Raw genomic sequence first — 17,342 nt, 5'->3', positions numbered from 1 at the left:
TGAGGGAAAATATTTTCCCAAGGGAAAAATATAGCTTCAAAGGGGAGTTTAAAATGTTATATATGAAGAGATAGACCAGGTAATATCTGTTATTTTATTATATAGTCTATGTAGATTCACCATTAGAATCTGCCTTTATGATATGGCTCTATGATAAACTCATGATTGCTGCAGCTCTGGGCCCCATCGCAAAAAACTTTGCCGTCCAATGGTAACTACTATGGTAACACTGATCAACAACCAATCAGAATCAAGGATACCATGCAAGTTACCACTGAATGGCAAAGTTACCATAATGGTAACTTTTATGCAATATGATCTGTCTACATCATAATGAAAAAAAATTTAGCAGGTGCGTGCTTCATGAAATCGACGCGTACACACTAGCACGTACATCAAGTAAACTACTTGATTACGCAAGTTTTAAGCAGAAAGTGATGTCACCTCATTGAAAAAAACGCCATAGTTTACAATACAATGCAGTTATATTCACCAAGGTGACGTCAAATCCTTGACTATAATAAATTTGATCTTTGCAGATATGATGACATGTGATGGCGTATCGACCTATCACTGATTCGATTCTACATATCCCATGTAATGTTATGTTTTATTTTGAAGTTTTGGGTAATATATCTGAGAAAATACTGATTTAATCCTATAAGCTGAAAAAACATATATGAGAAAGTGTTGTCTTTACACCTTCATTGTTATGTTGTACACATAGTTTTTGCTACTCTGATTGTCTTTCAATCAATCATTTGAAAGGACAACAAAATTGTAATACCTTGTTAATTATTGTTACACAGACTGTGTTTTGAAATCTTTATATAGATATTTGTATGTATATAATTCATGGAAATATTTGTTATATTTTACAGTTATGGAATGGTATGTATTATATTAAAGTCATATTGTTTTTAGTCGTATGATTATATCTAACTTTTTTTTAAATTTTAATATTTAAAATTTTTAAAAGCCATTGTAGTATGCTTAGCAATTGAGTTAGGAAACTTTCTTGAATGCTCCCCGGGAAATATTGAAATACTTGCTATAATAACAAATGCTAGTTTCGATAACAAGTTTACTATCAACCACTCAATTCCTTCTTCTTTAGGTTAAATCTGCCTCCTTCAGGATTGAAGATTCTTGCAATTTGAATAATCTCAGTAGCTTTGAACTGTTATTGCAAATTTGTTATTATAACAAGTTTATGAAATGGGCACCTGGATGTAAATCTATTCAGGGGATGTTACTGTTAAGTTGCAATTAATTTGCAAATCAGGCTAGTTTTTGGATCCTAAAGTCAATTATAAGTCCTGGAAATAAGTCCAAATTTGCAATTGATTTGATTTATTTGAAAATAGGCTTTTTAAAGTGTAAATTTGTAATTGATATTTGAAATTGATTGCAAATAGATTTCTTGCAATACCCCCTTGGGTTCATTGTCCTGATTGGAATGCACTTCCCTATTATTATTTCTATCTTTGAATTGTGGAAATGTAGACTCACTCGTTCATGGATGGGAGCATTTGCAAACCATATGTATACTATTATTTTGATTTTATATATTAGGTAGTCATTTTTTTCTTCTTCCAAGAATGGTTATACCTAGTGTAGTTACTGATGTACACTTATGTCTTCCATAGAGAGAAATATATTAGCAATAAATATATCATAATACTACACTCGTCTGAAATATTTTGCCTTCGTACAGAATGATAGTGTAAGGGTGTGCATGTTTTCGTGTGTGTTCATGAGTAAGAATGTTTGGTTATGTCGATGTGTGTGTGAGAGAGACAAAAGTGAGAGTAAATGAGAAAAGGAGAGAGAAAGAAAGATGTGGAGAAGCAGAGAGTAAGCCATATACATGTGCTGTTCATTTGAGTTCAAAACACATTCCACCAAAAACTCGAAACATAAAAGAGTTTATTTTGAATTTATTGCACAACAACTCAAAACATTAAAGTTTATTTTGAATTTATTGCACAATGTTTATGGAACTTAAAAATCTGGGATCAGTCTGTGCAATCTCTTTTACAGAAATGTTGATGAGGATCAAGAAAGAAAAAACTCCATATTTAAAGAGGTTTTTGTTTTGGTGACATAATATTCCATCGTTGAGCTAGAGTATGTTGCTTATTTCATTTATCTGTTTAATTATAATAATGATAACTCTTATTTACCCAGGGTAGCCACTTCAGCTATAAGCTGTTCTTCCAGCGGGCCCTGCATAACATAACATGGTTATATTATCCTTCACTAATCTAAATGCTGAGTAGCAAGAAGGTCCCATTTTTAAAGTCTTTGGTATGACTCGATTGGAGATCGAACCCACGACCTCCCGTTCATGAGGCGAGCGCTCTACAATAGAGCCATCATATAGTGTATTAAACTTCAGAAAGTAATTTTGAACCAGGAAAGGATCTCAGAATTACCAAATTTGACTTGGAATGATTGGAAACAAGTAAGGCCCTTTCATTCTCATTCCAGGCAGCCACCATGATGGTGCCACATTGAAAAAACACAATTCAAATTTGAAAAGATAGGCCTATTCAGGGTTGCTAAAAAATAGAACATTTATCTTTAAATGAAGAGAAATCTATTCAGTCTATTTATTTGAATTTGTCTTTTTTACAATAAAATTTAATTTTATTGGTATACACTTAATAAAGAGCCCGTCTGATAAGCGTCTATAGATCTGTATTTGACTTGTTTTTTGACTGCACAGAGGGAAATTAGTACCCACGTGACTGTAAAGTAATTTAATTTTCAATTGGTCCAATGCCAATTTCGTCTACTATCATTTGGTCTGTCAGTTCGTCCAATCCACATGGTCTAATTGCTATTTTGTCCACTCACCATTTTGTTCAATAACCAGTTGTTCCAATGGCCATTTAGTCCATGTACCATTTCATCGAATTGATGTGATGATTGGACCAAATGGTTGTTAGACGAAATATTGATGGACGTAATGGCATTAGACTAGATGAAGATAGACCATGTGATGAGTGGACAAATTGGCAATTTACCCCCCCCCCCCATCAGTGGCGTAGCTAGGATTTTATTCCTGGGGGGGCACTGGGGGGTCCTTGCTTTTTCAGGGGGGGGCACCATTTTTTCGGTGTGTGTGTATCATGTGTCACAAGGGCAGATCCGACTTTCGCCAATAGGGGACGGTGCCCGAAATTATCTTCAGCTATATTTTCCCCGATCAGTCACTTCTTAGTTTTATTCTTATAAAACAACATTAACATGAAATAATCTCATAAGCCTTATAAAAAGTGCGAGCGCGAAGCACGAGCGATTTTTTTTTTTACTTTCATGTATTTTGTCCTGAAAATTTAATATTCTGGGCAATGTTATGTGTGATCCTGAACAAGATTCGTATGTAACAAGATGGTTACTGCGAACGCCAAGCGCGAGCAGAAATTTTTATTAACTGTTCTAGCATTATCGAAAAGGAACCTGTTAAGGACTGCTTACAGTTACCCACGAAGACGGTATATATTTCAATAATGCGAGCGCGAAGCGCGAGCAAATTTTTTTGACATTCCGACCTAAAAATGGTAATTCTAAGCACTTTTTGTATTAATAAATGGGATAGGTATGTAACTAAACAATTGATGCGAGCGCGAAGCGCGAGAGGTAGAAAATTGAGATTTCAGACCTAAAAGCGGGACACTCTATTCATATTTTGTAAATCATGAATAGGATATAGTTAATTGGGTATCATTAATAATGCGATCATGAAGCGTGAGCAGACAATTATTGATATTTTGATGTGAAACTGGATAATTTAAGTACATTTTAAATAAAGAACATGCAGGCTATCGCGCATGTTTTAGATTTAGACCTAGAATCTGGGCATTCTGAATACATTTGTTTAATGGAACATTATGGAATACACCTAGACAATATGAACTTGGAAAATCAAACAATGTGACCACGCAGCGTGAGCTTAAAATGCTGATATGTAGACCATAAAAACAAACATTTTACAGATTTTAAATTTTGAAATTTGTAAATGAAAAAAAAATAATGAAAGCTCGATGTCCGAGCTAAAATATGTTTTGTATATAGACTTCAAAACTTGCTCCATATCAGCCTATTGAGCAAGATATGAATCTCATCGAACAGGCAATTCTGGCGCGAAGCGCAAGCAAACTTTTTTTATTTTTTTTTTATTTTTGCAAGTCTTCCCCTTACATTATTTCATTCACTCGTCTTCCTCCTCTTATTTTCTTCTTCTTTTTTTTTCTTCTGTCTTTCTTTTTTTTTCTTTTTTTCTTTTCTTCTTTCTCCCTTTTTTTTTTTTGCTCTGCCAATTTTTTTCAGGGGGGGGGGGGCACCTGGGGGGGCACACCAAATCTCAGGGGGGGGGCACGTGCCCCCCCCCCATGCCCCCCGTAGCTACGCCACTGCCCCCATGGAAATGTGACCCGTGCACAATACGCCAATTTCAATGTAGTCTACAGACATCAGGCCCCACTCACGGATACAGCTAAAATTGATAATACTGGCAATAGTTTATGTTTGCAACATTTACATCGTGTATAGTTTTAGATGATTTTTTTTTAGATGTGTATAAATGAAGTGTTTTTAGACGGTGTAATTGGCTCTGTATAAATCTTCACTCTATCTACATAGAGGCTCACTCCATAATGTCTGAATAACAAGACTAATTTTAATTCCGGGGAAATCCCATTTCAAGCCAACATTTCAACACACATGCATTGCGTCACAAAATCGGGAAAATTATGATGTGGTTTCAATCGCGTGTTCGAGAAAGTCGGAATTGGAATTACTACACCACGACACTACAGTATACTAACTTAGATTAGAACGATGTGTATTAGGTCCACTAATGACTGATGCGTTTTATATGTTTATCATAGAATTCGGATGCCAATTTTCAAACGGATATTGTCATAGAGATTTTTTTTTTAACTCTTGAAGCACAATAATTGTGACCGAGCTGCGCCGGAACTCGAGGCGGTTTTCCTCCGACATCAGCTGAAGAAATCATTCACCGCGCTGTTTGAAAGGAAACAAAAATACGAGTTTCTTTTTGTTCACACATTTAAGTCCAAGAAATGACTGACTTCAAGATAGAAGCTAGGGATCGCCAATACCATGGATTCACAGGTAAAATCTAATGACGATTTTGAAGTGGATTTTTTTGTGTGTAAATAATCTCTCTAGTAATGGTATTACATTAGTAAATGAGGTAGAAAAATATAAAAATTTTAGATTGTGTGTTAATTTTGTTTTGTTTATCACATCCAAAAAAACTCAGTCATATAGACTGAAAATCACACGGAGAATAATTTGTAAAATCGAATTGTACAAAATGTTTTGTTAAACTAACCTTGCATTTGCTTGAGTAATGAGTGGGCACTAAACATGCTAAATTAGCTAAATGATATTTCATCATTTTATTCATGCCTTACAAATAAGTGATGAAATTGAAGTTGGTGATATGTTTTCTTTTGTGGTACCACATGTTATAGCCGTTTTCTGTTACAAATGCTTTAGAAACGAGGCTAGTGTTTTTTAAATGCAATATATTATCATTTTTGTCTCACCTGCATAGCAGAGCGAGACTGTTGGCGCCACTTTTTCCTACAGCTACGGCGGCGCCGGCGTCAACATACAATCTTAACATAGATGTAAGGTTAAGTTTAAGAAATGACATAACTTAGAAAGTATATGGACCTAGTTCATGAAACTTGGACATAAGGCCCTTAGGATAATCAGGTATTATTGAACATCCTGCCTTGGTTTCAGGTCACATGACCAAGGTCATTTAGGGTCAATGAACTTGGACCATGTTGGGGGAATCAATTTCGAAATCTTAACCTAAGGTTAAGTTTTTGAAATGTCATCATAACTTAGGAAGTATATGGTCCTACTTCATGAAACTTACACATAAGCGTAATGAAGTATTACTTAACATCCTGCTTGAGTTTCAGGTCACATTGGCAAGGTCAAAGGTCATTTAGGGTCAATGAACTTTGGGCATGTTAGGGATATTTGTTGAATTTCCATCGTAACTTTAAATGTTTATGGATCTATACATGTAGTTCATAAAACTTGGACACATGAGTAAATCAAGTATCAGTCACTGAACATCCTGTGGGAGTTTCAGGTCACATGTCCAAGGTCATTTAGGGTCAATGAACTTTGGTCATGTTGGGAGTAGTTGAATTGGCATCATAACTAAGAAAGTTCATGGATCTAGTTTATGAAACATAGATATAAGAGTAATCAAGTATAAATGATTGTTTTGCACACATCTTAGATCACATGATCATGGTCAAAGGTAATTTTGGGTCAATGGACATAGTATGTCTTCTTTTGTGAATAATTATTCAATAGCTGTTTTCAAAGTCAGCACTGCTGCTATATCGAAGCACGTAATGCAGGGGAGACTGCCAGAGGCGTTCCACTTGTTTTTATAAGGATCATTAAAGCAGAAAAGAAGAGTATAAAAATGTACACCTTTGTGTACAGATAGAATAACTTTTAGCTATTAAGGACTGATGTTCATTCATCCTAGTTCGTATGTCATTTTATTAACAAAAGCGAATACAATGAGGTAAACCAAAGTGCATCATGTGTAGTACTAAATTATTGATATGAATTGAAACCAACTCAAGTGGACACCATACCATGCTCATACACAAAAGCATGTAAAACAGTTGTTTTTTCATGGCTGGATGATGAACCTACGACTACGTGTAGTGAATATGGTATCGAAATTGCCCATATCAGGAAAAAAGGGTATGCTATTCAAACTATTCCCCCCCCCATCAATTGCCTCTTGTATTGATAAATATTACTTTACTTTGCCCTCATGGTGATATTATGCAGCATCCATAATAATGACATAGATCTGTTGATCATATCTGATATTCACAGTTGGATTCCTTTTTTTTTTGGCTTACCATTAGAATCCAATGTCATAATGTATCGTGTGTGTGATGCAATGTTCTAAAAAACTTCTAACACCACAGTTAGTTTCCATGCTCTCATAATCGATTATGACATTGGATTGTAAAGTTATTCGGCTTTTTTTTGGTATTGTGAAATTGGAAAGCTCTGTACATAAAGAGCATAGGGGCAATTCCAAGCAAAAGTGGACATATTCCAAAAATTTATATTGGCTCTATTTCAAATCTGGATCAATTTTTCTATTAAAACTCATATGGGATTTCATGAATACAATCCAAACCATACAAAAAATTCTATACATGGGACTACATATTGTTTTTTACTTAATTTCAATTTAACAGAAAATTATTGCTTGTTTTGTAAAACTTTCTTTTACATAATTTTACATCATATCAAAAGAAAATTTTAAAATGTTAGTTCATTTTACGTTACCTGTGTGTGAATATTTCAGATGACACTTTGTATATGGGTTTGTTGTAATTTAGTAATTAATGAAAAAATACACAAATTTTTTTAATGTAATGCAGCATATTAAAGCTAGAACAACATAAAATCCAATCAATAACTCAACATTGTGATAGCCATTTATAGTTCACAGAGTTTGAGCAATATGTTTTCTCCTCAAATATGCATGTCCATTTTACGTCACTCCGTAACCATGATTATGAATATTCATATCTCATTAATTCAGTGGATCAAAATAACAAATGATATTATTTTGAAAAGTGGGTTTCAGCAACTATTGTCAGGTACCATTTCTTTGCAAATATAACTATGTAAATTTGGGTGATATCTTTGTTTAAATGCTAAAAACTTGTTTCTGAATGTCACTCCGTAAACGTAGAACTGCCCATAGAGCAATTTTAATTGATAATGCATTATATAAGCACCAGCTTAATATTATTTTACAGGTAATGAAGAATCTTGGGAAGGTCCATACATGTTTGTGGTGGGAGCTGATCCACAGTATGGCATGATGGACACCATGGCTGGCAAGGAAGATATCAGTTGGGATCAGGAGGTGGCGCTTACAAGGCAAGCCATTGAAGCAGTCAACGCCATGACACCAAGGCCAAAGTTTTTTGTAGTGTGTGGGGACCTTGTTCAAAGCTGTCCAGGTAATGTATGAGGAATAGGCTGTAAGGCGAATTTTGATTGCTGTTTGTTTTGTTGGGGGGGGGGGGGGATGGGTGGGTGGGTGGGTGGGTGGAGAGTTGGATTGGGGTCATTCAGTGGAAAAATACAGATATAGGCCTACTGTATAAAATTGGTTTGCAGTGACACTTCATGGGTAATATATTTGTTCTTATACATATGGGACTGGCTTTGGCTAAAGTGCTATGTCCACTTATAAACATACCATGGACATTGCAGCCATAGGTAGGCGATTTTGTCAGAATTTTTGTTTATCTAGGGGGGGGGATGAGACAACCCTCTCCCAGGTTCATGGAATATTATGTACAGGAAACTCTACATTTAGCACTAATGATAAATGTATATTTCATTGGAATATATATATAGTATTATAGTTTAATGTTGTTGTCATGGATACTGGTTCCTATTATTAAAATGCTGTTTTCTGCAGAAGCAAAGCATGTATACACAAAAGCTAAACTCAAATAGACCATTAAATTGGGGTAGATTGTTACCTCCATCATCATCATAGATCTAGATTACTGTAGGCGGTGCTGCACCATCCCGAGTTTGCCCAATCTCAAGATTTTAGCCCGATCAGCCCTCTTCGTGATTAATCTAGAGATTCAAGAAACCCCGTCTCCACCATCGCAAGAATAGCGATTCCTGCTCGTGCGAGGCATCGCTGCATTATGGTCTGATGCCGTGAATAAATAATCCCCAGTGCGTCTGCACCTACGAATTAGCGCGATAATTTGCAAAATAGCGCGCTATTTTGCAAATAATCCCAAGTTGACTTGGGATTGCAATCTCAAGATTAATCCTACGAACTAGCGCGATAATTGCGTCTCCATTGCAAATAATCTCGAGATTGTTCAGATCGGGATAATTTGCCGGATCAGAAATAGCGCGCTAATTTGAAAACTCGGGATGGTGCAGACGGCCCTTTAATCTAGTTGTGTAAAATCATGCAGTCTAAGCTGAAAAGCAAACAAGTACACTGAAGATCACCAACACAGATAAGCACATGTGCTGGGAAAAGACCAGTCACCCTATAGAAATGTCATGTGCGTAGGGCATGTCTTGGTCTAGTGGTCCTAACTCTCCCCTTTCAAACAGAGGGTCGTGGGTTCGAATCCTAGCCATGGCGTGTTTTCCTTCAGCAAGAAATTTATCCACACTGTGCTGCACTCGACCCAGGTGAAGTGAATGGGTATACTCTGCAGGATTAATTCCTTTACTGTAGGAGCGCTGAAAGGCAGCTAGAGCTAAAGCCAGGGTAATAATGATAATAATAACAATGCGCCTCAGAATAGATTGTTTCTAGATAGATGGCGCTATGCAAATGCCTATTATTATTATTATTATGCTGCTTTTGCTTATATTTTAAAAGCAATTGTTGATTGCATACTAGGATCATTTGGAACATTAAAAAAAAATTATTTACAATTACTTTAGCAGTGATTTTATTGGATTCTGTTCAAACTCAATTTTTTTTAATTGTTGATGATAAATTGATTAAAACACTAAGAGCACACGTAACCAAAGTTTTCTCTCTTGTATACAGTATAGGGCTACAGCAACATTTTTTTTTCAATAATATATCTCTATATTTTCATAAAAGACATCTGTAATCTTAACTCTGCAATCATTTTGTTTCTTGTAGGAGAGTACCTTCGGGATGAGCAAGAAGCAGACTTCATCAAAGAGTTCTCTAAGCTTGATTCCAAGATCCCTCTTGTTCTGGTCAGTGGTAACCATGATGTTGGTAGAATACCGGATGCGGCATCCATTGCAGCTTACACAGAAAGGTAATTAACCATGGGTCTTGCTGTAACTGCTTGGAAGTAGGGATGCATTCTTTGGCAAGGCATCAAGTTATACAATGCCACTCTCCACACCCAGGTGTGAAATGGGTGACCGGTACTGCTGGTAGGATGCGAATGTCAATGTTATTGGCTAAAAAGTAATTAGGGCATGTTTATGCTTCTACTTTTCAGGCCAGAATCAGCGTTTTCGTACTTGAGTAGTCCAAAACACGGTTGTGTCCATGCTTGCTCTCATTTAAACGACGTTTCAGAATGCCAAATGTAAACTTACAAATAGGTGCGTTTCAAAACGTTGTTTGACCAGAATCAGGGTTTCTAGGGAAGTATAAGCAGGACCGCGATCGTAAACGTGTTTGAATGACGTCATTTGGTACATGCTTCCGGTGAGATGAAAATCTGCAGGCAAATGCAGTCACATGGTTCTAACGGAGTAACTTTTATGGAATTACCTCTCAACTTTCTCAACTCCCTGCTTTTAATAATGACCGATTGTACATTTGCTTGTGTGATGATTAAATTAAGTACTATTGCTATTAATACTCTTCTAATTTGTCATCATGATGAATGTTGAGGGACTAAAAAAAAAAGGAACATGAGTTATGATGAGAAACCCCAGTAGCATAAACAAATTAATTTCTTATTATTATTTCATGTATACTTATGTACTTTATTTGATCTTACTATTATCCTCACCATGGTGGAAGTTCTATGGCTATGTCAAGTTGCCCCATGCAGGTTACTAAAAGATCAGAAATTGTTCGAAGTTTCTATGTACATGTTCAATATCTTGGAATCATGTAGAATGAGAATTATATGAATGACCCATTAATTTTTCATCTACAGTCAGTAGTATGTCACAAATATCACCACCAACTTGTTGACATATCCACATATTCCTCACATGTCAAATATATGACATCACACCTAGACTAGTAGTCTAGTAAATTAGTAATAACATCCTGTTACACTGCCCTGATCTGGCTTTACGAGGGTCATATTACCAAGTTGAAATCCTGTTTAGTCAGAAAACTTCTCATGCTTTATGAGCACACATACCAGTGGTTTTATCTTCTTAATGAAATTTAGCATTACCTTGTCAAAAATCTTGTTATTCCGGCTGACGAAAGGGTAAAGAGTATAGATAAGTCATTGCTCATGGTTATTTTTTTATCTTCAATATTTTTATTTGTAACTTTACTTTTACAGTTACTTGAGTTTTTTTGATTTCCCAAATCCAAAGTGTTACCCTGCTAACGTATATTTTTAGGGACCAATACATCGGTCATCCTGTATCTATTTTGACTAGTTTCTTTTCTAATTCTTTTGAAATGAAATTATCACTGGGGATGTCCATAGAACTCTAGCTTTTTCCTGTTAAGCATTTGATATTTAACTTTTTTGTATTAGATAAACAAAATTATAGTATTTTACATCCAATTTTGATGGAATTTTTCTCTTACCATTCAAATAATTGTTTTGTTTGGATAGAATTAGGTGTTTCATTTGAAAGAAGGTTTCATTGAATTAATATGATTAGTAGGAAGACTCTGTGAGTTGTTGAACCCTGTTATAAGGGCCTTACTTTGTCTAAATCATCAAGTTAAAAAAAATCTGTTCTTATATAATCAGGTTTGGAGATGATTACTATGGTTTCTGGGCTGGTGGTGTTCGGTTCTTAGTCCTCAACACTCAGATGTACCATGATGATAGTAAATCCAAAGAGATTAGAAAGCAACATGATGATTGGCTGCTTCAAGAAGTAGAAGGTAAGTGTGCCCTCTCTTGTCTCATGTGATTGTCTTGACATGTTGCAGGTGCATATTTTCCATGCATTTCTTTGTTAGAGTAGTAATGTTACCAATCTAGTGTATCTGAAAGATTATATGTATACTTTAATCAAAAATCAAAATGATGATTGGCAGTTTAGTAGAGAAGAGTCACTACCTTTGCATGTTAAGAACCCACTGCATTATTCATATAAGTGTAGGGGAAACCCTCTTATCAGTTATATTGGGATGAGAGACCTGCGGGTCATAGTGATTCAGTTCACTTATTGCCTCCCAGCAAAGATGACACACACAAAAAATTATAATAGTAATACTATTTTTGACTGACTATTTCCAGATTGAGTTACTTTAGTTGCTTATTAATATGTATTTTTCATCTTTGAAACTCTTAAATACATGTATACTATTGCTATTTCATGTTCATCTGCCATGTTTCAGCTATGTCATGTGCTCTCCTTCACTATTTGTTATGAAATGTATAAAACATATTTTTCTTTTTTTTTTTACCATTCCTTATTTAGTTGCTATTCATTCAGTAAACTGATGAAAAACATTTTGTGTCCGTTATGTTCATTCATGTGGTTCTACTTCCAGAACACTTCACTTGATACATGTAGATATAATGAAACTTTCTGTCATGACTGTATAGAGTATCAGATTAATTTTGGTAGTTAGTTAATGCTCTTTTTTAGGTGTAGAAGTTTGGTATGATTAAGAATCTTTATTGTTTCAAACCTAGATCACAGACACAATATCAAATATATCTTTGAAACAAAATTTCTTGAGTAAAGTACTTATATAGTTTGTCAATTTAAATACTACTTTCTATTCCATTCCATTCCTTTCATAATTACTTTAATTATTATTATTAGTATTTATTCATTTTTTTTCCTGAAATTCCTTCTCTTTTTCTATTTTTTCCTAAGTGTTAGAGATATACAAATACAAATAATGTTACTTATTATTATTATATGAATTGAGTTTTCCTTTTTTTAAATTCCGGTTAAATTACGATGAAACCTTTAAAGAGGTGTTGGTGAAGATATTTTTCTATTCTATTTATTTTAGCAATAAAAACGTCAGGATGCAAGCATGCTGTGGTATTCCAGCACATAGCATGGTTTCTCCAGGAGCCAGATGAAGAGAAAGTCTATTTCAATATTGAAAAGGAATTCCGCCTCAAGATGCTTGAAAAGTTTAATGACGCTGGTAAGTTATTAACGGACTTAAATGGTGTAGCTAGGTACAATAACTTTTTTATGCTCTCTCTGGTGATTTGTTACTTCTAAGATTTATAGTTATATAAATGACACCATGACCCATTGAATAAAAGCTACTATAGTAAATTTGCCATCCAATGGTAACCACCATGGAAACAATGCTCATCAGCCAATCAAAATCAAGGATTTCATGAAAGATACCATAATGGCAACTTTTATGCAACGGGGCCCATGTCTTTGATTACAATTCATCTACAGCAGCAATCACAACATTTTAAAAAATATACTCAGTTTGTACAGCATATTTCTTTTGATATTAAGTCAACGTCTTAAATCAGGGTATCAAAGAGTTTTCTAAACCTGTTCATCTCTACCTCTGTTATGTCTGACAGGAGTGAAGGTTGTTTTCTCCGGTCATTATCACCAAAATGATGGCGGGTTCTACAAGGGGGTGGAACAGGTGGTGACCTCAGCGATGGGCTGGCAACAGAGGGCGACAGACATACCAGGTATCAGGATCGTGAAGGTAAAGGAAGAGGGTATCACACATCAGTATTATGAGATGGATCATATACCAACGACAATAAGCTTGAAAGAATAAAGAGTAAAAAAAAACAACCGGGTAGAAATGGATGGATATATATTTGTTATCTATTAATCTCGAGTAGGTATGTATGATGATGTTAAGGGTCTATTTGAAGCATAAAACAAAACTCAATAAATCTATGTTTAAGAATGACCAAATATGTAGAAAGAATAATTTTCTAGATGTTTTACGGTTTGCAGATTAGGAAGAATACATTTATAAATCAATATATGTATCTATGCAAACTATTTTGTTGGGATTATTAAAATGTCCTATCTATTTCCTAAGTGTGTATAAATGTGTTTTGCTTTCCTCATATGAGCAAATTAGTCCTATATTTTACAGTTTGTAAATATAATGCACAAGTCCCCATGATAATGCACATGTATGTTTTTATGTGACTTAAACTTCCCGAAGAAGGAACACATTGGTTGGTTATGTTAGGTACTGTCTCTGTCTTTATTATTATTGGTGAATATAATTAAATACATGATAGTAACAGCATTGTAAATATCATTTTGAAATTAATTTGAACATGTAATCTGCCCTTGATTAAAATTTTAAGTAGTAAATTCACAAAGGAGATAATGGCAAATATACTTGATATGATACTTTAAAATGTTTTTTAATGATGAGGTAGTACAGGTGAGGAGTGATTAATAGCCCTGGCATTGTAATTGTGTTGTACATGTATGTGCTTGAATGTTATTTGGTTGTTCTGAGGATGTATCTACCGCCAAATTTTCTACAAATCTTATAAATATAGGATTAGTTGTAAGCAGACACATGTGCATACTAGATATATTTCATCCTTGGCTTTCCCTTTTCCATAGCCATTATTATATCAAATTTATTATTACTATCATATTCACTCCATCTATTTAATCTTTTTTTTTGTAATTGGAAAATAGAATTCACCCTTCTCATTTGTTTTATTTATTTATTTATTTTGTTTTGTTTACCCAGGGTAACCCCATCAGTGGACTAAGCACTGTTTTTCTTGGGGGCCCTGCATACAAGTAACAAATACATACATATAACAAGTACAAACAATGAAAAGGTAGTAAACAAGGAAGAAAATATGTTCAAAGAGACAAGCAACATGCAGGACATACACACAGGCATACTGAAATACATGTGTGTATGTAGAACAAAAGTCAACATATTGTGCATATGCAAATCCATATATTATATATTCCCTATGATCATATGTTTATTGATTAATTTTGTGTTTACTTGATTGCTTGTCCCTGGAATCAGCCAGATAGGGGTAGTTATTTTTAATTTAGTAGTAGTTTATCGCTCTCCAATAAGATGTAGCGAGGGATTGCCTCCAGACTGCACTACGGGTACCACTATCCAGCTGATTCCAGAGAATGGCAGCACTATGAGAAAATGCCTTTTTTCCAGCCTGCGTGCGTACAAGCGGTACCACTACACCATTGTGAACCGAGTTTCTAGTTCTGTTACCATGTGTCTTTCCACTTTATATACCTCTGTTCTATTTATTCTTTATGTCTTGGTACACCTTAGAGTAATTTATAGAAGCCATATTTTTAATTGCATGCATTTGATTAGACTTAGATTTTATATAAATCTTCATATGTAATTTATAGAAGCCATATTTTTTAATTGCATGCATTTGATTAGACTTAGATTTAACATTTTATATAAATCTTCATATGTAATTTATAGAAGCCATATTTTTTAATTGCATGCATTTGATTAGACTTAGATTTTATATAAATCTTCATATGTAATTTATAGAAGCCATATTTTTAATTGCATGCATTTGATTAGACTTAGATTTAACATTTTATATAAATCTTCGTATGTAATTTATAGAAGACATATTTTTTAATTGCATGCATTTGATTAGACTTAGATTTAACATTTTATATAAATCTTCATATGTAATTTATAGAAGCCATATTTTTAATTGCATGCATTTGATTAGACTTAGATTTTATATAAATCTTCATTTGTAATTTATAGAAGCCATATTTTTAATTGCATGCATTTGATTAGACTTAGATTTAACATTTTACATAAATCTTCATATGTAATTTATAGAAGCCATATTTTTTAATTGCATGCATTTGATTAGACTAAGGTTTAACATTTTATATAAATCTTCATATGTAATTTATAGAAGCCATATTTTTTAATTGCATGCATTTGATTAGACTTAGGTTTAACATTTTATATAAATCTTCATATGTAATTTATAGAAGCCATATTTTTTAATTGCATGCATTTGATTAGACTTAGGTTTAACATTTTATATAAATCTTCATATGTAATTTATAGAAGCCATATTTTTGATTGCATTCATTTGATTAGATTTAACATTTTATATAAATCTTCATATGTAATTTATAGAAGCCATATTTTTTAATTGCATGCATTTGATTAGACTTAGGTTTAACATTTTATATAAATCTTCATATGTAATTTATAGAAGCCATATTTTTTAATTGCATGCGTTTGATTAGACTTAGATTGATATAAATCTTCATATGTAATTTATAGAAGCCATATTTTTAATTGCATGCATTTGATTAGACTTAGATTTAACATTTTATATAAATCTTCATATGTAATTTATAGAAGCCATATTTTTTTTATTGCATTCATTTGATTAGACTTAGGTTTAACATTTTATATAAATCTTCATATGTAATTTATAGAAGCCATATTTTTTAATTGCATGCGTTTGATTAGACTTAGATTTATATAAATCTTCATATGTAATTTATAGAAGACATATTTTTTAATTGCATGCATTTGATTAGACTTAGATTTAACATTTTATATAAATCTTCATATGTAATTTATAGAAGCCATATTTTTTAATTGCATGCGTTTGATTAGACTTAGATTGATATAAATCTTCATATGTAATTTATAGAAGCCATATTTTTAATTGCATGCATTTGATTAGACTTAGATTTAACATTTTATATAAATCTTCATATGTAATTTATAGAAGCCATATTTTTTAATTGCATGCGTTTGATTAGACTTAGATTTATATAAATCTTCATATGTAATTTATAGAAGCCATATTTTTAATTGCATGCATTTGATTAGACTTAGATTTAACATTTTATATAAATCTTCATATGTAATTTATAGAAGCCATATTTTTTAATTGCATGCATTTAATTAGACTTAGATTTTATATAAATCTTCATATGTTTTCTTGACATAACCATAATATGAGTTGGTTAAAGATGTTTACTAAGGATAAAAAATGAAATGAGGAGTATTTTCTGTGATGATTGGAATATCTTTTTTGAATAGTTTCTAAAAGAGATGTGAAAATAAAATACGAGATTGAGCAGTAGGTTATCAAAGTGACACATCAATTTATAGATGTAGGTAGTTTTCCCACGATTCCTGTGCAATATAATATTCTAAAATCAGTATCATGTATGTTACATTTGGTGTATCATTCATAATTCATAATCTTTCGTTCATAATCTGAATGAAATATAGTTTAACCTTTTAGCAGAAATCTTTATATTGATATTGATATTGACTAATAAATATAAATTAAAGAAATAATAAATGATAATAATATAAGAGAGTGTGCGTAAATTATTGTACTTGAATATGCATTCATATCGTTTTGAAGGACTCTTTTAAAATGAAATTCTCAGTAATGGTAATTACACGTAGTGAATTTTTGTTAAGTGGGATAATGATTTAGTTGCTGACTGAGGTATGGGGATACAGTGGACTACTTCTGAAAAATTTTGAATGAGCAATATGAGTGAACTGAAAAAAAGAAGATTATTAAATGAATGATTAATTTTGTATTATA

General features: G+C 33.2%; 1 protein-coding gene across 1 annotated transcript; it reads left to right on the top strand.

Moving 5' to 3' along the window:
- Nucleotides 1-4,707: 4,707 nt before the first annotated feature.
- Nucleotides 4,708-17,342, top strand: LOC129264535 (serine/threonine-protein phosphatase CPPED1-like). The gene is made up of 6 exons (XM_054902417.2): nt 4,708-5,148; nt 7,869-8,075; nt 9,758-9,902; nt 11,550-11,686; nt 12,776-12,916; nt 13,320-17,342. Exons 1-6 carry the CDS (start codon nt 5,097-5,099, stop codon nt 13,526-13,528), a joined length of 891 nt encoding a protein of 296 aa, XP_054758392.1. The 5' UTR covers nt 4,708-5,096; the 3' UTR covers nt 13,529-17,342.

The sequence above is a fragment of the Lytechinus pictus genome, chromosome 7 (genome assembly GCF_037042905.1).
Source record: "Lytechinus pictus isolate F3 Inbred chromosome 7, Lp3.0, whole genome shotgun sequence".
In the NCBI taxonomy this organism is placed as follows: Eukaryota; Metazoa; Echinodermata; class Echinoidea; order Temnopleuroida; family Toxopneustidae; genus Lytechinus; species Lytechinus pictus.
Note: the sequence above shows the minus strand (reverse complement) of the source record. Positions and strands in the feature narration are given on the sequence as shown.